The 27335-nt window shown below is 46.3% G+C and overlaps 1 protein-coding gene across 1 annotated transcript; it reads right to left on the minus strand.

Annotated features, from left to right (window-relative positions):
* LOC121046157 lies at positions 1 to 27335 on the minus strand. The gene is made up of 2 exons (XM_040500046.2): positions 27281 to 27335; positions 1 to 582 (listed from the first exon to the last, which is right to left on the minus strand). Exons 1-2 carry the CDS (start codon positions 27293 to 27295, stop codon positions 1 to 3), a joined length of 597 nt encoding a protein of 198 aa, XP_040355980.1. The 5' UTR covers positions 27296 to 27335.

The raw sequence follows: 27335 nt of genomic DNA on the forward strand, positions 1-27335 counted from the left end.
CTAGGCCTTGAAGCCCGTGTTGAAGCCCTTACTCCCGTACGACTTGAGATGAGAACCGTTTGTGCCGTACAGGTTGTTGTACACCTTGCCGGTGTATCCCGACAGGTAGGCGTGCGGCAGCGCGTACGAGCTGGCCGCCGTCAGCGTGTCCTTGTAGTTCTTGGTGCCCTGGAAGCCCGGGAAGTGGATCTTGTGGTTGGCCGTCGACGCCGAGTACAGAACCGGCTTGGACTGCACCAGGTCCGGCTTGTTGGCCGGCGGCTTGTAGCTGAACACCGGCAGCGGCGAGTAAAAGCCGCCCGCCTGCTGGTTCCTCCGGAAGAACAGCGAGTTCATGAAGTTGCGGAGGCGGGAACCCAGCGAGGGCCGACCGTTGGGCCTCTGCAGGTACGAGGCGAGCTGCGGGTAGCTGCCCTGGTACGTGAGGCCGTACACGGAGTTGAGTGGGTAGCCCGCGAACTGCGTCGGGGACTGCTGCGGCTGTTGCCGGAAGGATGCCGAGGTGCCCTGCGGAGGGGCCGACGCCGACTTGGGACCCTCGGCGCGGCACTGGTACACGACGGGACACAGGAACAGCAGAACCTGGGACAGAGAAAAGGAACAAGCGTTCGTATGCACTACAAGGCCGTTTCTCGTCTTTCGGTCTTTAGAGTAGCTGAATTGTTATTGCACGAATATATGTAAACACTTCCCAATAGTCGATCACAGGTTAAGAGTGAAATGGAACCCCCTCTCAGCTCTTTCCATTTAAGCAGAGCGAGCGCTGAAGAAGAGGCCTCTCCAGTACTCGCTCCGCTGAGGTGGGAAGAGCTGGAAGGAGCTTCCACTTTAGTCCTGCACGAACGTCAATGAACACTTTGGCGTAAAAACGAGAGTTCTTGGTGCTATCCAGATTTCGAAATTCTTATTTCTCGGAGACACTGGGGGCTTAAAATATAAAGAAAAAATAACTTGCTGAAAAACGAGTCCATCTCTGACGAACATCGTTCGTTAACACTTAATAACAGCGTTAATAAACACGAGGTCTTCAGCAAGGGGAGAGCTCCCCGCACACCTTTTTCGCTTTTAATGTTATGGCTGTTATAATTTTTGTTGTTTCTTTGCTTTTGATTTTATAAATTTACTGAGTTTTCTCCTCTCCCACGATAAACTAAAGGACCGTTCACACTCTTGCGACCAAGTGAGACCGAGAGAGACCAGACCGGTTTTTAAGCCTCTTGCGATCCCTTAGGACCAGCTCCGCTGCATCGCATCCGGTACTAAGAAGTCGCAAAAGGCTTAAAAACCGATGTGGTCTCTCTCAGTCTTACTCGGTCGCAAGAATGTGAACGGGCCTTAATAGAGAATTGGTATTTTCTCTAAATATTATATATATAAAAAAAACGTAAGTAAAAATTAAGAACAAAATATTTCTAGATAGTGATATATATAGGGTGGTCCAAGTCACCAGGCTCGACCTAAAACGGACCATAAAAATCGACGGCTGCACGTCGCAATCTAAACTTTTCGTCAAATGTGTATTTCACGGGTCGTTTTTTTCTTGTAAAATTACAACGCGTAGTTCGCTTTCTGTAAAAAAATAGAGCCAAGAAACTTGCCAGAGTCAACGGCGGGCGACAACCCAGACGACCAAGTCCAGTGGCGGGGTGTGTTTGGCGTTCGTATTGATAGATGGCGTCGAGAGCAGCGTCCGAAGGTGCAGCCGACCAGCGAAAGAAAGCAGACGACACGCAGACGAAATCCGTTGGCAGCAAAAGCGCCGTCGTTATGCAGACGTGTTTTTTACTTTAAGTTTTGCTTTTATTGTCCGCATGTATTTTTTAACCTAAGCTACATTTCAAAAAGATTATGTTCATTTTAATAAACCACCGTGACCCCGAGCCGTCGCGATAAGGAGGTAGCGCCATCTATCAACACGAACGCCAAACACACCCCGCTACTGGACCCCTGTCCTCCGCGTAGCTGCCCGTCGTAGGCCCTGGCAAGTTGCTTGGCCTTATTTTTTACAGAAAGAAATCTACGCTTTGTAATTTTACAAGAAAAAACCGACCTGTAAAATACACCTTTGACGCGAAGTTTAGATTGCGACGTGCAGATGTCGATTTTTGCGGTTCACTTTAGATGGAGCCTGGTGACTTGGACCACCCTATATATAACGGCTGTTACCAGGAAACCATTTTCACATATTTCGTAAATACTGCGTAGAACAAATACTCAGCTGTCTCAATATCCACACCCCAAATATGAACTTGTAGGAGAAGCCAAACTTATCACAGCCAAATTTGAGGAACTGGACTGTTACCTGTGGCTGTTCAGTGACAATTCCAGGCAACGGCCCGGGAAGCGAAAGTCAGAGTTCGCCAAGCGCCAGCTCCCCGACCAGCTCTCAGACCACAGCACGGCCAAACCCAACACGCGCAATGGTGACAGCCTCAAGCGCTTTCACGGAACATGTCTATTATAACGTGCCAAGAACCTACGGCTGCCAATAAGAACAAATAAGCGCCTTAGAGTGAAGGCGCTCAAAGCACCTCTTTTCCAAAAATAGTACACCGGGTGTTCTAAACATGAGGTTTGAGTGCTGCTATAATAAGGTTTGAGTGCTGCTGTAATAAGGCGAACCACGGCTGGCCAAGTGCGTGGAATCTTCTGCCGTGATACTCTTTTTTTTTAATCTTCCCGGTACCAGGAATATCGGGCCATATTGCCGAGGGCGCAGCTAGCCAAGAAAGCATTTCGTAGCCGTATGGTTATCGTGCTTGGCTCCCGTGCAAAGGGTCGAGGTTCGATGCCTGGGAGTGGACGCACCTTTTTGTTATTTCCGTAAATGCCGCGTTTGGTGTTGTCCAGAATTTTCTCGCTTATTCGAGGTCCGAATGTTCTACGCGCCGAACCTTCTACGCCGAATGTTCCAGAAGCCCACGCGTGTACAAAAGAGGCTCCGCGTGGCAAGCCGGAGTCAGTCTCGCCCCAGCGCTCGATCCTGCTGTTTCGCCGAGATCGGCGCCTGCGACGCCAGCCTTTTTCTATTTTGTTGTGGGCACAAGTTCGCCCCAGTAAACGTTTAGTTTCTCCAGTTAACTCACCGCCTCATCATCATTTGTCATTCATTGACGTAATACCGAACAACGAAACGTGCACGCCTGCGTGCTTCCATTTCTTTCTTCTGGGTATGAGAGCTGTCGAAAATGAGCGCGCAAAGCGGAAACCCCAACGGGAGATTCATTTGTAAGATTCAATTTATTCTTTGTGTTTACTTAAAAAAAAATTAATTGCGATTTGAAATTTATTGATAGAAATGTTTTTGTACCAAAAACAACATTTACATCTTTATATTTCCTTCATTAACCTGTCCATCTTAAAGCAACATTCAAATCTGAGAAGGGGAAGAAATAAAAAAAAAAATCCAAATTTCGGTACACATACGCGTCAATTGTATTTTTAGATTAACCGCGAAGGTTTCCATTCATCTTCAAATCAGCTTCTTCATACGTGGGTCATGAACTCTTTTCAGTTGTCCATCAATGTATGGCCCTTAATCTCGTAGCGAATGTAATCTAAAAGGGTCATTATAGTCTCGCATTGAACGTAATCAAAAAACGGTAATTATACTCTCGTGGCGAGCCTAATAAAAACGGTAATTATGATATCGTAGTGTATGTACTCTAAAAGGGTAATTAATTACAATTACAATGAACCGCACACTGAGACTTTGTCTAACCATGAAGACGTAAAGGTAATTGACGAAGATATTCTTTAACGAAATCACTCCTTTTTCAATCCCACTTCCATCATTGCTAACTAAAAAAAAAGATCACTTAAGTTAGCTTTATTAATAATATGTAGATACATTATTACAACAATCGACTGGTCAAAAGTAACTTGTGATGCGTGTCGTAAAAGGTCGGTCCGAGCTCGCTCGCTTATTGCGAAGATCCTGCCCGCTCGCTTTCTCAGACGGCAGGCTTCTCCGTGCGCTTCGCTACATTGCGGAGAAGCTTCCGGACGCGACCGAACCCACACCCAAGTGTTCCGTTTCGTTTGCTTACAACGCAACGAAGCAGTGCTGGCTCAGAAAAGCTATACCTTCCCGGAACCTCCATTTCAAAGCAAGGATGCGGATCTCAAGCAGTTCGGGTCGCTTCATGGTAGGACGACCGCCTCCATGCTTCGACGCTCATCGTTTGCCAGCCAGCTTCGGACACTGTGTTCAGGGCTGTTCATACAGAGACACCTATACGTCGAACGCTAAACGCTGAACAGCGAATTCGGCGCGAGTATAGATGACGTTTCAGCCGCTCGTGACCGCCAAATGTTTTGTTCAACATTTGGCGTCTCAGTGGGAGGGGCTTTCTAGGTGCGTTTTCTGCAGCTTGGTCACTGGTTTCACTGTACGATTTTTCTGCGGACGTTCGCTGTCACTCGTGTTAAACTTTTCTTAACCATATATTGAAGCATTGCAGATGCTAGCAGCAACCTAACCAATCAAACAACATCAGAAATGCAACGGTCACTTTGTGTTCATTTTTATGCCGGTGTGTAATTATTGCCTCCTTTTCCAACCAAACACAGAAAGTGCACCCTGATGTTGCAGTCTTAGTTGGCGTCTATATGCTTCCGTGTCTTCTAGACTTTGCCTGCGTGTGCTTGTCGCCCTACACGCTAGAGATACGGCACAAAAACCTTATAAAGCATTCCTTGAATATCGACTATCAACGTAAAAGGCAAGATAATGAGGCGTACATGTTGTGATTAATTCAGTGCTCACTTATCGGAACATTTATCGTCTGATGAGTATTGGGATGCAGAAGGCAGAAGGCATCTACATGACATCTTATTCGTAAGTCCTTAAATAATTCACAAAAATCGGGAAGTCTGCTTTTTTAACGAAGTTTGTTGAGCAAATTTTGCGACTTCTGAAAGGCCTCTGAAAATTAAAAGCGTTTGAAATAACTTTTTTTTTACCTCGCCCGCACTTATTTTTTAGGAAGTTGCGTAAGAGTTGGAGAGCCTCAATTTATGTCCCACTAATTTATTTCATTGCACTCCGACGTCGCATCGCCACCTTAACTCCCTGACTCTGGTGGATGAGTTCCCTTTAGATTGAGCGGCACTTCAAGATGATAAATATTCAATCTCTGACGCAACAAAAAGAATTTAACGTAACGTAAAATTCCCGGCAAGTGATCTCGAAGGAAAAGGCCCGTGCCGAAAGTACTCGCGTCCCTTTCGGTAACATGACTGCTGATAGACGGTTGTCCAAATCGGAGTTTAGCTCTTCCATGCCGCTGCCTGTCAGTCTAGTTTTTTTTTCTTCTTCTCCCCCCCCCCCCCCCCCCCCCCCTCCCCGTGTGGTTTATTTCCTTAAACTGGTCCTCCGTTTTGTTCGTTCAACTCGCGACTTTACGACTTCGAATCTCGGAAAGTCGTAAAACTCGCATAAAAGCATCGCCGGTGGGGACAGAAAAGCCGTTACCCTCGGAGTACGACATTTTGTGTCCGACGGCCGGTTTGTCTCCATGTCAATTGATTTTTTTCTTTTTCTTTTTTTTCATCTGTTGTTCCTCAGCGAAAACTCTGCGATCTGCCGCTACCCCGTGTCACCGGTAAAGGAAAAAAAAATGCCTCCGCAGAACGATGGCCACTGTGTTTGCACCATCGAGTCCCAGCTCATCACACCCTCAGTCTTACTGCTTATATTAGGGAGCCTTCATGTGCGCTTTGCTGTGGTGATGACACCCTTTGTAATACCACTCGCCGACAAACCAGCAGCCATTTTGGTTCTCGGCGATAATCCGTGGGGCTTATAACCCTCCCGGAAACAAGCACCTTATCTCACAAGTTCGGAGCAGCGTTGTGGAACCCACGGAGGGAGGATTAGCATTTTCCCCCTTAGATGGGAGGACCGATGGACACAAAGGCCACTTTCCGGCGCACGGTGAAACAATAAGAGGAACAAAATGGCGGTGGAAGAGGGTGTGGGAAAGGGAAACAGGCAGTTGGCACCACTCTATGCGAAGCGCACATGAAGGCACCCTAGCTTATATACATCGTACAAAGGACAGTAGTGATGGCCTGTAGCTGAGCCGGTTGGTTATCCTTGCTTACTGATTACCAGCTGAACGTTATGAAAAGCGACGAAAAGAGAAAGAAACACACTGCTGTGTTTCTTTCTCTCTTCGTCGCTTTTCATAACGTTCAGCTGGTAATCAGTAAACAAAGGACAGTGTTCGCTACATACACGATGACAGGTTTAGCTGTGGACACGCGTCACGCATGTTCGAAGCACGTGTGCTTTGTATGCGTCTAAGATATCAACAAGACAGCTTTCGTACGACCAATGTGACAAGGCCGCCATAGAAAGGAAGGATCGGACATTGTCTGGAGATTGCCTCTTGTATAATGCATTAGCCGTAAGGATGCAAGAGCCGCAGGTGGTTGCCCCCGAAAAGGCCGACCATTTTTGGGCCACTCCGAACCGCGTCGCCGAGAGGCTGCAAGCGCGAGCAGCGGCACATCCCCGCACAAAGCCCGAATGAAAAAGGAGAGGAGGATCGCAGCAGCGACATCGCCATCGGGAATCCGGGTTATCTCGGCAAGACGTCATCGACGGCGTTCCTGGTTCGCACGCGGCGGGGAGAACCCCCCAGCAGTCAACCGCAGCCAACGACCTGGTTTCTTCCTCTTTGCGAAAAAGAGGAGCCGGATTTCGGCCCACCCTCTCCCGCCCCGACTAGGACCGGAGAGGCATGACCTAGGCGGAAGTCGAAGAGCCTCCCTCCCTTCCGTCGGCGGCCATGACGTGGCCTTCACCTTGAGGAGTTGGCTGGGGCGGTGGCCCGGCCTCCTCGCCGCCCCGTCTGACCCAGTTCGGGAGACGTTCGTGGGAACCGTGGCCCGGCGCATCGCTCGCCGATGGCCACCGCAGATAGCCGACACCCAAGTCCAGTGGAACGAGCAGCACGCGCGCGTCTCTTACGTGGCAAACATTGCCGTTTGGACACTTGTACTTGATGACTTCGCCTTCTGCGCTTCTTTCTTCCTTTGCCTTTCCTTTCGAAGGGTACTCAAGAACTCGTTGTCAGATCGAGAAAAGAACGAGTTTTGCGCATTGCTCATGCGCTGCGCGAACCGCGAAGTAGCTCTTACAAGACTTGTTTGTCAAAGGGAGAAACGATGGTTTCGTCGTTTGAAACGTGTACATCTTGATAAAATAACGTAAAGCTATTCTAAAATGTAACAAATAGGGGGGATTAGTAACATTCCGCGAGGATTCGGACTATTTTTTTATTACAGTTCTTGAGGTAAATAATAATATAGACAAGTAGCGTCTAACTAGGAAAACATAACCTCCGTCGCAGTCGCTTGACGCCACATTCGCTTGATTGGAGCGAAATCTCAATTATCTTTCGTGAGCAGTGACAATCCTGATGATGCGGAAAGCCCTGTTGCGGAAGCGTTTGGAAAGTTCAACGTCCAAGTTGATTCACCGATATCTCCAAAATGCTCGGCGACAGAACCTGTACTTATTCACTGCGCACAATGCGCTTTCTAATAGAAAACAATTTAGTATTCGATCACCATTTATAGTTGAGGCACTACTGGACTCCGTCGTACTTTGAGTCCTTGGACGTAGGGAGCAAAAAATTACGAAGTAACTAGCGCTCTTCTTCAGTGCCTGCGGTCGGGGACACCCACTTAGATCGAAAGGCGTCAACTGCAGATGCCTGTTCTTAAAGTGCGGTTTCGCATCTTGTGTTCATCGTTGAGTGTGTTCTCTTTGCCTTTTTTTTCTTTTCTTTTGTCTTTACAAATGGGGGAGGAGATCGAACAGTCACGCCTCTAGCGGTGCGCTTCAGCTGTGGGACAACAAACCGTATTTTATTGTTTGATTTTGATCCGAGAAATCGAAGATGACGATTCGAAGGCCGCTCCTAGTGCGACTAGAGTACTGGCATAGCCTCCTATATACTGACAAAGCCTGGCAGATCGACACGAAAAGCGGGCGCATAAATGGAAAAGGTGGTGCAGCAGACAACGGATGAGAGGAGAGCCATGTGACTGGCGCCCTGCTGCGGCGAGACGCCGAAACGCAGCGTCTCGCCGCTGCCGCGAGACGCTGCGGCGAGACGCGAGGACCCGAAAGTGTGTTTCGAGTCCTCGCCGCTGAAAAAGCTGTGCGCTGACGCCCAGGCTCCCCGAGAAATGGTTCTCTGATGATGTATGCTATCAGATCCTCGCGCTCTAAATCTGCGACCGGGCACTCTATGGCTCCGTCGTCGAACTGCCAGGCTTTGTGAGTGTAGAGGAGGCTGTACTGGTCAGAGCGAAGCGCTCGCGTGCCCAGACCGTGCTAGGCGAGGTTCCATTTCTTTGTTATGCTGTGTTAGTAAACACCGGGCTGTGGGGACAACAATCTCGATAAAGCGCCTCCTATAGTTCAATCTCCTGCCCAATACTGCCTTGGTTTAGCAAATCAGCATCTCCAAGTAGGTTGATATTTTCGTGCTCTCGTAAATGAACCCTAGACTTTAAAAAATGCCTGCGCGTCTACTTACCCGCAAAACACTCGAAGAGCCAATCATTGCAATCTAAAAAATCAGCTCAGCGAATGATGATCCGGAACATCCGTTTAGACCTTAAAATTGAACCTGCCCTGTGGCATTACACAATGCAAGCAGGACGCTTAGCATTGCGTGATGCCACAGCGCAGACTCTGTTTTTAAGTCTAAACGGATGTTCCGCCTCATCATTCGCTGAGCTGATTTCGTAGAGAGCAGAGATTGGCTCCTCGTGTGTTTCGCGGGTAAGTAGACGCGCAGGCATTTCTTAGAGTGATATATATGACTTCTACTATACCAGCAGTCCGGAATTATCTGCAAGCAGGGGACTCTGCAATTGCCGTCAGCGCACCCCACCTGTTTGGTCTTACACTGTCAAATTTTGCAACAGCTCGGTGTCAATTACAATGGGTCTCACGATATTGATTTTGTCTTCCGGAGCCAGCACCGGAGTTGGCGAGCAGACGCGTCGACGCAAAAGTATTAAAACTTCGTTGTACCGGTACAAGTTACATGGAAAAACGACCGAGCTACGTGTTCGCGCGTCAAGACGTGCATCTCGCAGCTTTAGTCTGTTCAATAGACTCTTTCGAAAACGCCATCCGGCAACATGGGCGGTCACCATTTCATGGACACGAAGCGTGTGATTGGATCCGAATCCTCGCCGAAATCTGACGTAGCCTTCGGGTCCAATAGGCGCTCAGAGTATCGCGCCCAAACAATGGCGAACTCGTATAATTGGCTCAGCAGCTACTAGATGACGCGCCCTTTTGTGTATACATTCAGGAAAAGCACACGAACGAGAGATACTCAATAAAGCGTGCGGCCAGCCTGTTGTTACGATTCGCTACTCCAGACTTTCTGTACACACTGGACGCTGCGTTCAAGGGTGCCTTCCCGCAGTACATAAATCTGCGCGTAATAGGAAAGCTGACAGGGTTCATTTTTTTAATGTAGAAGGAAGTGAGCTTTTCGGGGCATGATGTCACTGCAAAGTTCGAACGACTGACGTAGTCAACAGATATTGGAACACGTGAGCATTCTTCCATATTCATCGCAGTCCCGAAAGTGCGTACCGAGGGCGCACGCTCAGGAGCCCGTTTTCTAAATATCCGAGCTTTTTCGCACCTTCCGGTTTACAACAAACGCCACCGCCTTTTCCTCGAGAAGTAGCCCAACCAAATGACCGTGCGCCCCATTTCTTGGTTCTTTTTTGTATCTTTGTATTACGTATATCTTGCCACAAAACTGTCTCACTCGCAGGGTTCTCGATAACACAAATTTAGAAAAAGATAAAAGAAGAATGACCTCAAAATAATTGTATACACTCCGTTTACCCTTCAGCTGAGAGTGCAGCCAAAGCTACAAACGCGAGCTAGTCCGCGCTCCTGGCTTGGAGACGCGCATTTCTAGCGCGAGGGCTCGTTCTGCGGAAGAACGTTTCAAAGCAGCGACCACGAGAGCACGAGGTGGCTGCTTTGAAACGAAAAGCACTATGCCGCTCCTCGATGTGTTGTTCAATGCCCACCCCTGCCCGTCTCGATCTGGATGAGCATCGTGCCGACGTGCGGTCGTGCACGTGTATCACTACCGCGTGATGCACGTGAAAGAGCCCAGGCCAGCGCTTGTACTGCACTGGCTAAATTGATCATCTGCAGAAGAAATGACTCGTCGCAACTTTGAAATGGCTGACCAACCACACGCTGTATAAATATCCACACAACCCCAATTATTATTTCCTCGATGTGTTTGCGTTTGTCTCGCAAGTATCATCAAGTGTACAGGTGCACGAAGCTCGCGTCTCGAGCGGACCTTGGAAGGCAAGGGCGGCGCAGCACTGAAATGATCTGCCCTTGGGAGTGAATGGCCGCGGAGCCTCCGCTAGTGGCACGTGTCTTGCGCGTTTCCGCAACCATAATTTGGTAAAAAAAAAAAAAAAAAATAAAGATTTTATCGAGGGGCTTTTTATAATACCCATGAGACCCGTATATTTCTGCCTGTGTGTGTCAAAGCCAGCGCTTCGAGTCACCAGATTCGGGCTATGTCCTCTCTGTCATCTCAACCTTGGGCTCGAAGCTCGGGGCACCGCGCGTGTTTACGCCATTACGCCGGACGCTCTCTCGATGGAACGCTGACATCCGGCCACTTAGCACGTGGAACTCAAAACCACATTCTCTAAAAGGGGACGAAAGGCTGGCTCCAGTTTTTGTCGTTATCTTTCGTTTCCTCTAATCGCTTCACACATGCGGTGGAAGTTTGTGCTCCATTGACCTCCATTCCTTCACGCCAACTTTGTTGGTCCTTTCTTCCCCACCCGCGTGCGCCGCTGTTTACTTGGATCTTTGAAAAATTCCGGAGAACTAAACCTTAATTTCTTCGACACATTTTATCTAGAAGCTTAATTCTTTTTTCTCTGCAGAGTTGTTAGGGGCCTGCTCCCTTTCGTGAACAACGTGGGTGTCCTCGCATTTGTGGCTGTCCAAGCTTTCCTCGCTTTCTTCACCCGCGCGAGTTTGTGGCGTTGGAAAAAAAGTAGACCAGAGTGCTTCGAGAGATGCCAGAGAGTGGCCACTTAAAACAGCAAAATAAAATCTAGGAAAAAATAAAATGACCAATATGCCATCAGTCTGCAGCACATGGCTGTCACCAGCGTTACAGATCAGTTTGAAATTTGTAAACCGATCTACTACCGATGTTAACTTTCGCTTCGATTAACTTAAAATCACGTTTGTAAATAGATATATACACATATATATATAGGGATGGGCAAAATACATGCAAATATGTATCGAAATACAAATACAAAATACTTCGTCAAAAAATGTATTTAATTACAAATCTAATTACATTTCCAAAAAAGCATTTAAGTACAAAATACAAATACTACCAAATGTATTTGGTCTGCTCTAAATACTTTTCCAAATACATTCCTCAAAATTTGCGTCAGCGACTTCAGGGCACCCGCAACGGGTTTCTGGGTATCTCATTTTAATTTTGCATCGCACACTCGGGAGTTAGTGTGCGAGGCTCTAGTAACGTAATAGATATAATCACAAAAAAATGTAATCAGCTTGGACGTAATAGGTGAAAAAAGTACAAAGTTTCAAGCTGCTTTTTTTGTCGATTACATTTTGGTATAGACCAACAGAGAAACGTGACGACCAAGACGCGCAGCGCTAGCTAGAGAATTTTTTATTGTTGCAACTCGCACCGCACCAGTTACGAAAATCTGGACGACCCGCGCATTTAGAATGTTCCAGGCAAAAATATGGATGAATATCAGGCTGGAGAGCATCACAAGTTGTCACAGGCACTTATTTAGCAAGTCTGCCTGTGAACGTCGATTTTGTCATTATTCTTGCCCTGGACTAGCACCGTAATCACAAAGTCACTAAACGCTTGTGCTTGATTGAGAGACGCTGTATTCGGTGCACAACATAGTTTTCTTGCTGCTCTGGACAGTGCATTTAATGTATTTTCGCCCGCCAAATTGTATTTAATTACAATTGTATTTGAAATACCCACGTTTTAGTATTTAAATACACACGTCAAATACATTACCCAATTTATAATTAAATACAAATACAAAATACACAAAGTATTTGAAATACTGCCCATCCCTGTATATATATATATATATATATATATATAGGTCAGATTGACGCTCATGTGCCAGTCTTGAAAAAGGTCTGTCTCGGGCCGAAACGTCAACCCACTTTACCAATAATATGTTTTAAAAACTCCAACAACCGTCTCAGGTGCGTTTTTTTTTCGTATATACTTTTCGTCATCGTGCGCTTCGTTTTTTTTTCTCTCTCTCTCTCTATATATATATGGTGTTTTTTAAGCTTAACAGATTTGTTTAAAAAAAGCCGTGAAAGTTACACTTATGCCGCTTGTGCAGGTGAGTTTTGCGGGCTGGGGGACATAGCATAGGGGGCTAATCGTAAAGATCAGTGGACTAATTTATTAAAATTCGTTAATCAACTTTTCAATTAGTGAAAATAGACATATGGTTCCAATTAGAAACTTGCTGAACGTCAACTAAATCAACTCTTTCTATAATGACTTGAAGCTCGTGGGAAACATTGGGGGCGCGCCAAAGTTACCACCCGTGAAGCAGGTGCAAAGCTAGCAGTGGCGGAACGCGGATGATTAGACCATTATCGCGTTCCGCCACTGCTAGCTTTGCACCTGCTTCACGAGTGGTAACTTTGGCGCGCCCCCAATAATCACACACACACACACACACACACACACACACACACACACACACACACACACACACACACACACACACACACACACACACACACACACACACACACACACACACACACACACACACACACACACACACACACACACACACACACACACACACACACACACACACACACACACACACACACACACACACACACATATATATATATATTGTGAGCGAGCTACTAGCGCCACCTACCACGGCCCGCTCTTTTAACCCTTACCGTCAAGCCTGGCCGAACAAGTGTTCCGGCCTGCTCTCTGTTTTGGCGCGACCGAGCCATGTGGCGCGTCAGCGCCTCGTACCTTTTCTTAATTATTGCCAGTTAATAAACCTTTATTCGATTGTTTGGCCCCGCCCTCGCCTCAACGCCTCGCCTGGCCAACGCCCGGCCGTAGTCCTCACAATATATATATATATTTGTGTGTGTTTGTGTGTGTGTGTGTGCGTGTGAATATACGCTCGCGCAAGTCAAGCACGAGAGGTCTCAGATGCTCGCATCTCACCATCATCATTAATGAACCGGCATTTAGGAAGCGACGCCGTTCACAAAGAAATGAGCGAGAGACAAATTTTGGGTTGTGAGCCGAACCAAGGAAGGGCAGGCATCGGGCAGGCTCTAGCGGAGGACTAGAAACTAGTTGATATCACAGGTTACACGTGTAATAAACAGCTCAGTTACACGGCGCTTAGAAGGCAACGAGTCTTCAGAATACTAGGTAGGAATCATCATCATCGTCATCGTTTATTTTCTTCGGGGGCTTGCGTGGCCTTATACACAGGGGTGGCAATAAAACAAAAAGTAGGTCAGTAAACACATATATAACACTGCAAGCTAATTAGTTAAATTAGATAAAAAGAGAATAATGGAATCAACAAATTTAGTAGTATCATTTATGGAAACAATGTTGGGAGGTAGCGAGTTCCAATCTTCGATAGCCAATGGTAGTGTGGAAGCCTGGTGAGAATAAGTGGATAATCGATTGCGATCCTAATCTGAAAACTAAAAATCCGCGAGCAATTTATTTTAATTCTTTTAATTTTTTTGAGGCAGCTTAGTTAACACCACGTTGATAGAAAGCCTCAGCGCGGGTCACGTAATGTACACGAATGCTGCGTGTTTCGACTGAATGAACGTGAGTTGCAACTAACGTTGGTTCCAACCAAACGCTGACGTGACGCACCGCCCAATATGTGATCCACGGTGGCCTTGATACGTGACGTCCAAAATTCAGCACTACGAATTTATATCTCGGTGGTGTTGGCTTAGGCGGCTGGAAAGAGAAAAATAATAGTAAAAAAGAGAGCGCCCAGAAGACAAAGAAAAATATTTTTTTTTATTGAAACCAGTCGGGCTCGAGATACCTCAAACAGGGCGACGAAAATGTGACAAAAGCACAAATGATATCAACCGAAAAAGAAAAAAAAAATCTCCGACAAGAACAACGCAACAACACAACCAATGTATTCTTCGCCCCCCAACCCAATCCCCCTCCGAGGAGAGGTCAAAGGTCATCCTCACCGTTACGGTCTGTGCATATGTAAATAAAATAACTGCTGATAACAAACGTAAACCTCTATCGCATTGCATACTCATTTCGTCCCTTTGGTTATTTGTTGTTTCGTTATTGTTTTGTTTTTTTCTGGGGGAGGGGGGGGGGGGAAGAGGTCAAAGGTCACCTTTACTGGCGTGACCTTAGTAATTACAATTTTTTTCATGGAGGACCAAGTGCCCTGCACCGGCCTTTGTTTACGGATACCTTCGTGCTTAATTTCCGATATCATTTAAACTGTTTCGAAAGTTACTGAACACATGAAATTAGGAAAATGATAATTGCCTTAAGATTCTTCTGCCATGTATTTTCAATTCACGGTGAGAAGCTCGCCAGGGGCGCTTCTCCTCAATATGGGCAGTGCACGCGCTACTCACGCGGTTATGCTTTAATTTGCATACTGCATAGAAGCTTGGCATTGCACGTGCTTGCACCAGCAGAGGAAGTATCCTGACTGGAGGGTAAAAAACTTGGAGGACGCTTAAGCCTCACCTTTAAGAGTGGTACGCGATAGCGTCATCGGGCCCCGTTCGCATCGCCTTCTCATATGCTTCTGTCTGGGTGTACCTTTAAAGCACAACGGGGACAACGGTTCTTTGGGGGGAGGGGGGGGGGGGATGAATCTGACAGACTCCGCGAGAAAACAAAGCAGAACGGTTGTCGCCATTTGTCAATTTTCGCACAAGCTACTATTTGCAATTTGTTTTTTCGCCGCCAAGCAAGGGTACCTTCTCTAAGTTCACGTTTTTCCATCCAGAGGCTGCATCGGGTTTTCGCTGTTTACGTGTGGGCCTCCTCATGGGAGCTTATACCGGTGGGGATACTTTGTTTAGACGTGTAAGTTGCCGGGGTTTTTCTTTGTCTCATTTGTTTCTTCGTTGGGTAGTAAATCGCTTAATTTTTCTACGTGATCAAAGTGATCCCTTTTCACGGGCGTTTCTTCGGGTTCAGTTGTGTGGGGGCCTTGCCCGATTTCGTGGTTTCGTGTAGCGACGGCGTGACTGGGCCTATAGATGTTCAGCCGCGCGTTTTTCTGTAGAATATTCGTGCAGTGTTTGACGAAAACGGCTTACGGAATATTGAAATGGTTTGTGTTCTGCGGCCCTATACAGTGCGTATCCAAATCAAGACGTACTTTGTTACGCAAAGAAAAGTATAATCCCAACAAACATGAAGATTTTTTTTTTTTTTTTTTTTTTTTTGTAATTTACATAGCGGGACACTCCCGGTCAAAACATGGCGCTATGCGAAGGGTGTCTGTGTTCCATGGTCCGTGAATGTTTCTGTTTAAGCCACCAGAAACTATCGAGCATGTGTTCCTGGATTGCTGGGATACTCTGTTTTATTGGAGCATTCTCCAGCGAACCTTGAAAAAAAAAAACCTCCCGTTAAGTGCATACGGGATACGTCTCTTGCCGGTACACAACACTGACCCTGTTCCTTGCGATTTAATTACGGTCATCGGGCTCAACAGTATTTGGCTGAGCCGTATGGCTGTACGACACGCAGACGTAAACGCGCGGGCAGTGTGTCACTGTTTTTCCCAAGGCATCCGTAAAATTAGTGAAGTTTACAGAACCTTCGAAGAAAGCCCTGATTGGCTGCCAGTGCTGGACGCCCGGGTTACTTTAATACGTGTTTGATTACTCTACGCCAGTCAAGGATTGGCTGGTGTGCATGTATAGGTCTCGGTACGCATTCAGAGATGGCATTGTGTATGTTTGGCGAATGTCAGCGAACCTGAGAATTGTATGTCCGTGTAATTTCAACCTAAAACTAAAGAAAAAGAAGAAGAAGAAGAAAAGAAAGCGGGCATGGTTTAGTAATGTGGAGATTATAACTCTGAAGGCTATACGAATGCTTAGTTTTATACGACAAAATTTTAGACAGGGTTCATGCAAAATTAAAGAAAATGTGTGCTTTACGTTTATTCGCCCCTGTATTGAATATGCAGCAGTTGTGTGAGATCTCCACCACAATAACCTAATGGAAAACTGGAAAAAATTCAAAATTAGTCTGCTACATTTGTTCTAAATGACTACCAACGCGGGGCAAGTGTCACCACCACGAAGAATAGTTTAAAGTGGGAATCACTGATTGAACGCAGAAAAATGTTTATGTTGAAATTTTTACATGATATATATAACAGTCACCTCTTAATCAGTCGGGAAATGTTTTTGCACGAACCTCTCTATATATCGGGAAAGGCGGACCACCAGAACAAAATCCGACTTTACTTTTGCCGTACTGATGTTTTTGCGTTTTCTTTTTTTCCAAAAACTATAGAAGAATGGAATAGGTTGGCTATTTAAGGATGTGTTTAACGTATATACAAGTTCGTTTGTGTTTCGATGTTTTTGCTAGAATTGAATGTATCTCATGTACTCACCCCTGCTATAATGCCCAAAGGCGATGCAGGTCTCTATGTAAATAAAGTAGCGTGTCTGGCTCGTAACCGAAGAGTCGTGAAATCGAATCCCGCCCTTCAAACTACTTTATAAAGTGAAATCCTTTGAGACACGCGGCGACCTTTAATTCGCATTACATTTCATGTTTTTTATCACTTCCATTCCACGCGTGACGTCATTTCCCACAGTTGCGTCGACCGAGTTGCGCTGCATTCCGTCGTGCAGCACAGCGCCTCCCCATTGGCTCGTCGGTCGCCATAGCAACAGCTCGACGCAAGCAGTCTTAAGGAGACGCAAGTGGTTGCACTCGAACGCAACTGTGTGAACGAGCCTTTAGTGATACGCACACCGACCCTCAATGGGCGGCGCCGAAATTGGCGAAGGGGGACGGCGCCGGCGATCTTCTGTTGCTAAACGTTACGTCACGGCGTCACCCCTCGTAGCCGGCCAATCCAGAGCGGCCTCTGTTGCTACGCGTCCTATCGCCAAGCCTCTCGAAATATACACTCCGCCGCTATCTGTTGGCTCTTGCAGAAGCTGTTTCCTAGCCATTTTCCACAGCCAGTGGAACTGTGGCGCCATCCCGTAGCGACGTTGATAACTTTTTATACGTGTGAGCTCCAAACCAATTCTCGGTCAGCGCATGCACCTAATGTTAACGCAACAAAAACTGAATTCATAAATATACTGCACTAAATAGTTTTTTAAATAATATTATCTCAATTTCAGGGTGCTAACTTATTGTACAATTTCCAGGGAATCTGAAACGCAATGAGGGCTAAATAACCAAAAGCAAAAATAGCTTAAAAAAAAAAAAAAGGAGACAGCGAGAGACAATGAAAGCAACTTTCTGCCAAGTTTAAGTCGCCAGGCCTCCAGCGCGAGCTTCTTACCTTGGATAAGATTTCGGCGCCCCGCGAGCTTGGAGTGTGTGCGCGCAGCCAAAAGACGACTGGAGGCAACGAGCGCCTGCTGAATGCCGGCAAGTCCGAAATGATGCACCGCACCTCTTGTCCCGTCAGTGAATAGGGGAGGCGAAGCCTTCGGCGATTTGACTTCGATCCTAGTTTTATAGAAAAACGTAGCACAAAACTTTTTTTTTCTTCTAATTTCCTGTGTATACAGCTTGAGTTAGCGCTTTATGAATAAAAACCAAATACCAACACAGAATGCAGATGTTTCTCGACCTACATAGGCGACATCATTATATTTTTGTTTTGTTTCTCTGTTCTGTTAAGCCAGAGTGTACTTATTTAATCGCGAATTACCTCGGCTTTTGGAACGTTTTTGAAGTTGTTGCTTTAAAAGGACATTGTAAGGTCAGAAACCTCTTCTGTATACCTTTTAATAATTTTTTTTTGCTTGCGCAGCAACAATTTTGTTGGAACGATAGCATGCGAGGGTTTTATGGTATTGCCTAGAGACTGAATAAGCTACGCTTCAGAGTAACGACACATGTCCATATTGTGGCTTCCAAATCATGGTTGCCAGTTATCTGAATGCTTTATCTGAAACCACAGGAAACGCCTTTTCGCCCTCCACAAATGTTTGAACAGTTCGCGACAGAGCGTGGCAATATTACGTGAGTTTCCTAACACCGAATCCAATTCCGAGGAAGTCGTACTTTTTAGTCATGACGTTCGTAAGTTGTGTTTGCTCTGTACTAAGCACCAATGATGGCGGCGACCGCAACAATACCAGGGAACAGAGTACCGATACTCTAAGCGTAGCTCATTTAATGGCTCTAACCTCGCATTTAAACCTGTTATTGTTGCATTTTTTGTTTTGTTTCACGTTTCGCTTTAATTTGCAGACTCGTCGCAGGACGCTTGTATTTCTGCTCCTCATCAAGTCGCTCTGAACGCGTCGTTAGGAAGAAGGAGCGGGAAACGACCGTCTGACTTCAATTCGAGCCAGCCAAACAGCGGGGCTTTCAGAGGTACTGTTGGTGGCCAGTAAAGAAACGTTCTTTGAACCGATACCTGGGACCTCGCAGTGAACTGGTGAAGATTAGACATAACACAACCCCCAGACACGACACAACCCCCACGCGAAAAGTCTCCGTTTTCACGTGTGTCGTCCTTTGCTTATACATACAGTCTCCGGGTTGTGTTATGACCAACTCTTTAAGGTCGGAGTGCTTAGGCCGGTGACATCGGCTCTGGAAGTTAAGGCTAAGAATGAAGCAAATTGGTACGTTGAATGTTCCGACAGCGAGATGTTGCTGGTCTGCCTTTGAGGTATGGCGGCACCCGTTCACGCAGTGGATGAGCGATTTAGCCAGTATACATTAGGACCGCTGCTAACTCCAAGTAGCGATCACTCAATCTCAGGTGAGTATACGACGCTCATTCATAAATTGAGAGCAACTGTTTTAACTGCGGAGTGTTGGAGGAGTAGCATCGTCAAGCAGAATCCTAGCCATTTACGAGGTTTTGTTTCTTCAGATTTTCGCAGACGAATCTCAGATCCGCTGACAAAAACAAGATGCACAATGCTGTTTTTTTTTTTGTTTTTTTTTGTTTTCACAGGAACTGTGAATTATTGTGTAAGACCCTTTTTTTTATTTTATTAATATTAGGGTTGAGCAAAAAAAAAAAATACCGCAATGTTTTTTTTGTTCTGCTTTTTTTGTAATTAAAGAAAACATTGTTGCAATCATTAGTAGCCAAAGAGACAAAAAAAAAAATTTTAAGCCTTATTATTTTCCCCGTGTCTCTAAACTTTACACGTACCTTTGCAAGCGGTTTGTGAACACACAATTCTGAAATGATGACATCTCAATGCTTTTGTGGTCGTTCGTTTGTCTGAGGGTTGAGAAATGTTTTCTTGAACTGACCGTTAGCTGCTGTGCACCTTGCAGCAAAAGCGTGTATGGCTTATGAAGAAAAATGGCGGCAAGGCGTGAGTCGAGAACCTCAATTGTGCGTGGATGGCGCAATAAAAAAACAACAACCAGGAAATAATTGAGAAGAGAAACGTACGGCAAGCGTACATGATCAACCAGACGGACGAAAAAAAAGAACATCGAAGCATCGAAGCTACATGAGCTTCGAAAGCCTTTTTGCAAAAGTGGTTCTCCGAGCCACCGCTAAAAATCGGTTTCTTAAGAAATTGTCAAATTTTGTCAGGTAGCGTGTGCAAACATTTTTGCCCCCTAATGTTTCGTCCTAATAAAAAAAGAGTACAAATATAAATGAAATGTCGTCCTTCTTGCTAATTGCTTTTAAATTTAACGGTTGCAAAATGGCTCATTTGACAACTGCTGACGAAGACAAGATGTTGATGATGATAATGATCGAGATGATGATGATGAAAATCAATGCCGAGCCGGAAGAGAAATTATTGTCGGCTTACTCGGGCGTTGCTACTACGTCTACGCAAACAAAATCAACATTGAGGAACAAAAAAAAATAAAGTTACGTGGTAGTCTTGGAAGGTGCTCGTCGAGCGAGGAGCCAAGAAAGAAGAAATATATGTCTAGATCAAGAAAGAAAGGTGTGGCGGGTGTAATCTTAGACGCAGCGAGCCTAACGATTATTTAATCGACCGCACATTATCTCCCCGTACATGGCGCGCCACCATCAGGAAGCCGGACGTCGTTCGTGCGTGAAAATGCAAAAATAATCTCGAACGATTAGCGACCCAACAGCGAGGTTAATTACCTCGCACACAATTAGAAACGAACAGGGCCTATCGAACGCGTCCACGTGAACGCGTTTCACGCAGTGCTCGTACGCCTACCACCCGTGAACATTTGCGAACGCAAAGCTAGGTAACCGAAGCAAATGACAACGCACGCTCACGACGGAGCAACCATCCGAACCTAAATGGAGCGCACTTTTCCGGCACATCTGGCACAGACACGGGATCTCGGGCGTTTCTGCCCTCTTCGCGTTGCTCTCGTATACCTCAAACGATATCATAGGAACTACGCTCTGTTATTTGTTCTACAATGCTACCCCCCCCCCCCCCCCAAAAAAAAACAACAACAAAAAACACCCATGAAACAGTTGCACGGCATTGTTAACCGAAATGCTCAATCACAAGTTCTTGTTACTTTTTTTCTTTCTCACAAATGACGGCCGACTTCGTAAACTGAATTGCCATATCGTAGCTGTACACAGCGTATCTCCTTAATAAACATAAATAAATGCAAGGTTTGGTTACCTGCACGCTGAAGAGGGCTGGGAGCGATTCGCTGCACTCTATAGAAAAGGTAATTCTCCGCTTACTGTCCCCGCGTACATTTTTTTTTTTTTTCTTTTCAGATCTAGTGGTCTTCCGAGCTTTGTCATTTGCTGGGATGCTTTTTATTGTTTGCCACGATTGGCTACCTCTCTGTTCTGCCGGAAAGCGAACTTTTTTGCAGAGTGTACCGCCCTCGCAGGACGTCTAGGCAATGACGGGACCCGGATATAGCGCTCCGACCTGCAAGTGCAACCTGCGCTGCTGGGGTGCTTGAGCAATGACGTACAGTGCTAATCACACTTGTCTATAACGCGCGAGCGTGCGGCTTTCTCCGGGGAGCGCTAGACTGGTGGCATTCGCGGTAACTAAGCTAGTCACGTGGCGCAACATGGAACGGCCCGCTCGAGGGGTGTCGTCCTGCCCACTCTATCAGCTGGCGGCGAACGCGGAAGGCTGCTCGCACGCTTTTCACGAACATCATTGCTCGAACAATGAATGAACAGAGTAAAGCATGAAGGCGTATCAACGATTTCGTCATCAAAAAACAAAAATATATCATAAAGCACTTTACTTTTATCGCTTATCAAGCCGATAGAGTGGGCAGGACACCCCTCGAGCGGGCCGTCCCATGTTGCGCCACGTGACTAGCTTAGTTTCCGCGAATGCCACCAGTCCAGCGCTCCCCCGAGAAAGCCGTTCGCTCGCGCGTTATAGACAAGTGTGATTAGGACTGTACGTCATAGTGGTTGGCCCTTGTGGCGCTTCGTAATGCAGCGTAATACGCATGATCACCGGCACTCACTCAAATACAAAACTGAAGACTGAAGCTACCTGAGGTAAACGAAAAATAACTTGGAGCTCTCAGTGGAGCCTACGGTGCCGTCGTGCGGACATAGTAGAGAGTTTTAGTAGATCGTGTTTTCAGGTCACGCTAATCGTAGCGGGAGCTCGCGCTGCCATTTCGATGCATGCTCTGATGCGCGCTCTCGTAGCGGTAGCGGGCCTTTGAAAACGATCTACTAAAACTCCCTATTGGCTCGTTCGAACTACGTGTCTCTACTGGTGCGGTAAAGTGTAGAACGGTGTACAGTTTTTTTTTTTTTTCTTTAAAGATAGGCTACGCTGGCAAACCGTACTAGGCAATATTTTGTCAAACGTAGGCTGACGAATGACTTGGAAGCTTAACGAGTCTAATATGTTCACTTTAAAAAAAAAGTCTACTCACCCGCCTACTTTCCAGCAGAGCACTTCTAACCAGTCACTGCTATTGGAAGAGAAATCTCGGCGAACGACGTGATATAACAAAACAAAACTTTCAGCCTTTTCACTCTGGTGAAGAAGGAAGAGAAGCGGAGCTATACTATGCGCCGCCATCTATGAGCGACGGCGGAAGCCAGACAACCGGCAAGCCGGTTGTCTGGTTGCCATCGTCGCTCATAGATGGCGCTAGCCGTCCGGAGTGTTGTGTCGAGATTTATTTGTCCACAGACACGAAACAGGGGAAACTAGCTCTTAACAGCTCCGCTGTAAAAAAGTGTTTGGACCTCAAATGTAGGCGTGCTTTTCCTATTTTGGGCCAACGAGCACGATAAGACAAGGTGAAGCACCGTGCTCAGTACCACACCGAAGACTTGATTTCTCCATTTTCTGCTTTAAACGCTCGAAGGCGTAGTTATTCGTTGAGCGCTCTCCCTTGGCCGCGGGGTTTGGTTATCCAGGTGCTCAGCGGGGAAGTAGACACGCCGGGCACCATTGTTGCACGCACTCGGATGTAGAGAAGTGCTCGAGCTCACCGACGCACGGACATGCAGACGAGCACACGGAGACGCCACACAAACACGAGCGAGGACACAGACGCACACGGAAGCGCATGGGCGCACACTCTCGCGTCCGTAGACCACGCGTAAGTTCACTCGAAACGCATCGCCGTGCGAATCGTTCAACTTCGCAAGTGACTTGCCGTAAAGCTGGCTTTTATCCACACGTTCATCGCTGAGGAGAAAGCAACTTTACGGAAACACTATTCAGATCTCAATCACTTTCGGCGCTTACAACTGCAGATGTAAACGACAGTTTGCCTCGAGAAAACGTGCACTCAATAATCGAAACATATTGTTGCTATATTCATTAATTAATATATATATATATATATATATATTTTTTTTTTTTGGAGGGGAGTGTATTTTTGTTTTAGAACGGGTGTTTCCGAAAGTCTTGGGGAGTCCGAATCCGATAGTGCAGAACCTTCTGGTGCAAGCCCATTGGCGACTCCATCGAAACGTTTTCCCGCCTGTGAAAGCGCCAGTAGGGTGCTCTAAACTCTTTACGCCGTCACCGATATGACGCTTTACCCACTTTCAATTCCCCACGCTTTGATCTTCCGGAGTCCTTTCTTCTTCGTGGCGAAGCATCAAAAGAGGCACCTAAATCCCTTACCTGCATAGGTTATGATCGGCGTTCCGCCATCTGGGTACCGTGTTTTAAATTCCCCGATAAGGCCTTCCGTACACTTCTCAACAGCGTCGCAAGATGGGAAAGTGGTCGCGACACCGAGGACTCGTAGAAATTTAAGCATACTTCACCGTACAATTATATTCACATAAAAATGCATTAAAAAAATTAAACGTCCGTATTCAGAACGCATAGTTTAGGAAGGACATAAATTAACCTGATCAGTTTCAGGCAAACGTCCATACTTCTCAACGAGCTCACCGAGACGGAAGCACGGTGAAACGGACCAGCGGAGAGAAAACGTCACAATGCTCCTTTCAATGGCACCTAAAAATACTTTGGTTCATAGTTTATGCACTGCGCAAAATGCTTTTCTTTTTTTTCTTCCGAAATTTAATTGCCTGACAAAAAAAAAAGTTTTTTTTTTTAGCATATACGTTTTGATAAAATTACAAAGAATCATTTTGTGTACTCCCTGGTGGATAGCTTTTAAGTAAAATATTTTTCTTTGTGTGGTCTCTTCAATCTGTGGCGTTGGGTTGTTGACCAATCTGAACGATGTGTTCGGTCTTGTAGACACACCGATAGCTTGGCCTATTATGATCACGCTTCTTGCTTCGTGATTTGTAGGTGTTCTTATCGGCCGATCATCTGATCTCATTGGCTTCGAAGCGATAATAAGATAATCGCGTTTCTTAAGTTATCAGTGATTATAGAGATTAGAGTGATTAGAGTGTTTACTGTAATTGAGCAACGGCTTTTGCCACCTACAGGGTGGAGAATATAAATGAGTATGATTTAAATGCCACCAACTTTACTATGACGATTTAAATCGAAGCTTTTTCACAAAACCCATCCCGAAAATATTTTATATTTACCGTACATGTCTATCATTTGATGTTTTCTATGCCTATGTGCAAAACAGATACAAATACAAAACAGATGTTTTGTATTTAAATAAAAAAAAAAATATCAAGCGAGGAAGATTTCTCTAAGGCTGAACACGAGAAAAAATAAGCACTCTTCTGAACAAATCGGAGCGTTGAGTTTGATCTCTACTTTCCATTCGTTTTCCACTTACGTAACAACTTCCTAAAACAATATCAAAATGCCCCCCCCCCTTTTTCCAAAAAAAAAAAAAGAACGAGAAAAGTAATGTCTTAAGTTTTTTCAAGTCAAAACGCTAAATAAAAATAAATAAAGCTTTTTAATTAGCTACAAATACATATGATACTTTGTTCTAGTATGACGCGAATTACTCCAATAAGAAGTTGTTAATTAGACTGTCCATTTACAGTGCTTCTTTCTTCCGCATTGCTATTAATGATCAAACGAATGGATCAATCAGTCTACTATGTTGAAAAATACATCTAGGGGTAAATAATCACTATTTTCAAGCTACAGTGATTTGAATCAAAGTAATCTGATTCAAAATAAATATGATTTAAATTAAATATAAATGATTTATTCGATTCATTCGAAACAATCATGATTTTATTTTCCACCCTAACCAAGCAATGGCAATTCTTTATAGCAGCACCGGTAGAGCCTTTCTAATTTGCGTGAAGTGACGACGCATTTTCCCCCAGATTTTAACAGATTTTGTCTGGTGTCGCGGTCCTTCACTAACCAAAACACCAAGGGCTCGAAAATTTCCCCAGATTTTCAAAATCCGGTGACGAATTTCCCCATTTGGCAACAATGCCCCTTGGTTCGCCCTTGGGCATTCCGGAAGGAACGTCGGCCTCTGTGAGCATTTCAAGCCGACCCCGAAGCTCGCCGGCGTCATGGGCGTCTGCTCAAGAGGAAGGAAAACACTGCCTCAAGGAGCCCTTTGCGCGCTCCACCGACCCCAGCAATCGATGCGAATGCCCGAGGCCTACACTCCTGGTGCTTGTCTGCAAACCACCACGCGGAAGAAAACACCGTCGTATTAATAAAAGGTCTGTTCACTCTAATCAATGATGACTTAAGAAACCCGTGAGTGACGAGTTCCCGGAACCTTATTATCGCTTCGAAGCCGATGAGATGACGTCATGGGCCGATAAGAACACCGACCGATCACGAAGCAAGAAGCGTGATCATAATAGGCCAAGCTATCGGTGGTGGGTCAGCAACCCAACGTCTCTATTCGCGCAGGTGCGCAACCAGTTCGCCAGGCTCGCGGTCCTAACCTAGCGATGTTTCAAGGTCGGCGAGGAAAGCACACAGAAAACTCGAGCCATTTAACGCGACTCATTACGCGTGTGTCCCTGGCTTCCCCAACGGTCATTTCACCTTTCTTATCCAAATGCTGTCATCTCTTGAGATGAACGGCGATACGACCCCCATTTCTGAAACAGTCGATGGCGATGACGTCGCTTAAAATTTGGCCCAGGCCACGTGGCCAAGGTGAGACAGACTGCGTACTTAGCTGCGATGTCATACACATTGTCCCAGACACGGCGCGCTGATTCGAGTTTACTGAGAGCTGCGTTAGCACTCGATTTCGGACGCCGGTTAATCCGAGCAACGCTTCCGAATAAGGCCAATTGAATGCGTAACGACGGCTCTTGATATGTAATGCGGGGTGTACATAGGGCTCATTGGCACATTAGTCAGTGTGTACGAGGGCGTTGCTTATTATGGTCACGCTGCTTGCCCCGCGATTCGCTCTTCGGCAAATGTCACAGGCTCATGGGCTGCGGACCGATAAGGAGCTTTAATAGTTTGTTTTGGACCTCAGATAACGATACCATGCACGCGCAAAGACGCCGGCGGAGTGTTGGGTATCGCTATCGGAACGACCGACTAAGGATAAGATGTTCTCACCACGTCCTGCATTTCTTCGGCTATCAGTGACTGTCTAGGACTCCCGGTTGGTGCTTTGTCGTTCCCGTTTCCGTAATCCCACGGAGTAAACACCAACACAAAATGAACCATATTAGACGTTAGATGATTAGACGGCGTAAGGTTAGCCTGCCAGAGTATGGCGTCATGGTTACCGACTGTAGATGATACATTTAACCGGTGCAGTACCATCCGCTAACCTGGTGACTTTAAAAGCGCATCGTATATCGATACACGACCGCATGCCTGCACGGTGCTCATTCAAATCGAAACGGGCAGGGGTGGGGATGGAAGTCAGGAACCCTGGGTTCTGCAGCGAGAACTTCCACTTTCCGCTACTCAGCCACCGACCCTCCATTAGGCGGCGATCGGTCGGCGCCTGGTTGATCTTATCGGCCATTTCCGCAATCCGGCGATTACGTGAGCGGCGGTTCACTGCCCGGCCCTACATTAATGAAGTGCACTCGTTGATGACGACGACATCGGCGACTTGGCAGTGTACGCCTCGTTGCAGTTATACGCGTTGAAACTAAGTGAGAGGAGGAGACGAGAGCGCAATACTAGCTGTCTTTGTCTCTTCTCGAAGGCACTTAAACGCGCCCGATGAGCGAGTCGAGACAGCGGCACCTAGCCTCTCCTTTACGAGCTCTAATCATTCCAACCAGAGCTCTGCGTTTTTCTGACATCTCTCTCGTTTTGTCCTCTATCTGCCACCTTAGAAAGGGCCTGACTCCTTATGGTCACGCTTCTTGCTTCGTGATTGGCTCTTCGGCCTTCTTATCGGCCGATGCCTCAATCTCATTGGCTGCTTAGCGATAAGATGATCGCCTCGTCCCGCAGCTGTTGTCACTGACTGTTTTCCACCGAGAAGACGATGCCTTACATCATCGCTAGTGAATCCCCGCCCGTGGATTCACTAGTGACGACGTTTGGGGGTGAAAGGACGCGGCCTCGTCATTAGGTGGTCTTGGTCCGGGCGAGAGACCGGAAGAGGAGCCGGACAAGAGCGAGTTCACTCACCAGCAGCGACTTCATGGCCGTCCGAACCTGTAGGCAAAATCGGCCGGCAGAGTAG

Source organism: Ixodes scapularis, unplaced genomic scaffold (assembly GCF_016920785.2).
Source record: "Ixodes scapularis isolate PalLabHiFi unplaced genomic scaffold, ASM1692078v2 PGA_scaffold0__279_contigs__length_252992795, whole genome shotgun sequence".
Classification (NCBI taxonomy): Eukaryota; Metazoa; Arthropoda; class Arachnida; order Ixodida; family Ixodidae; genus Ixodes; species Ixodes scapularis.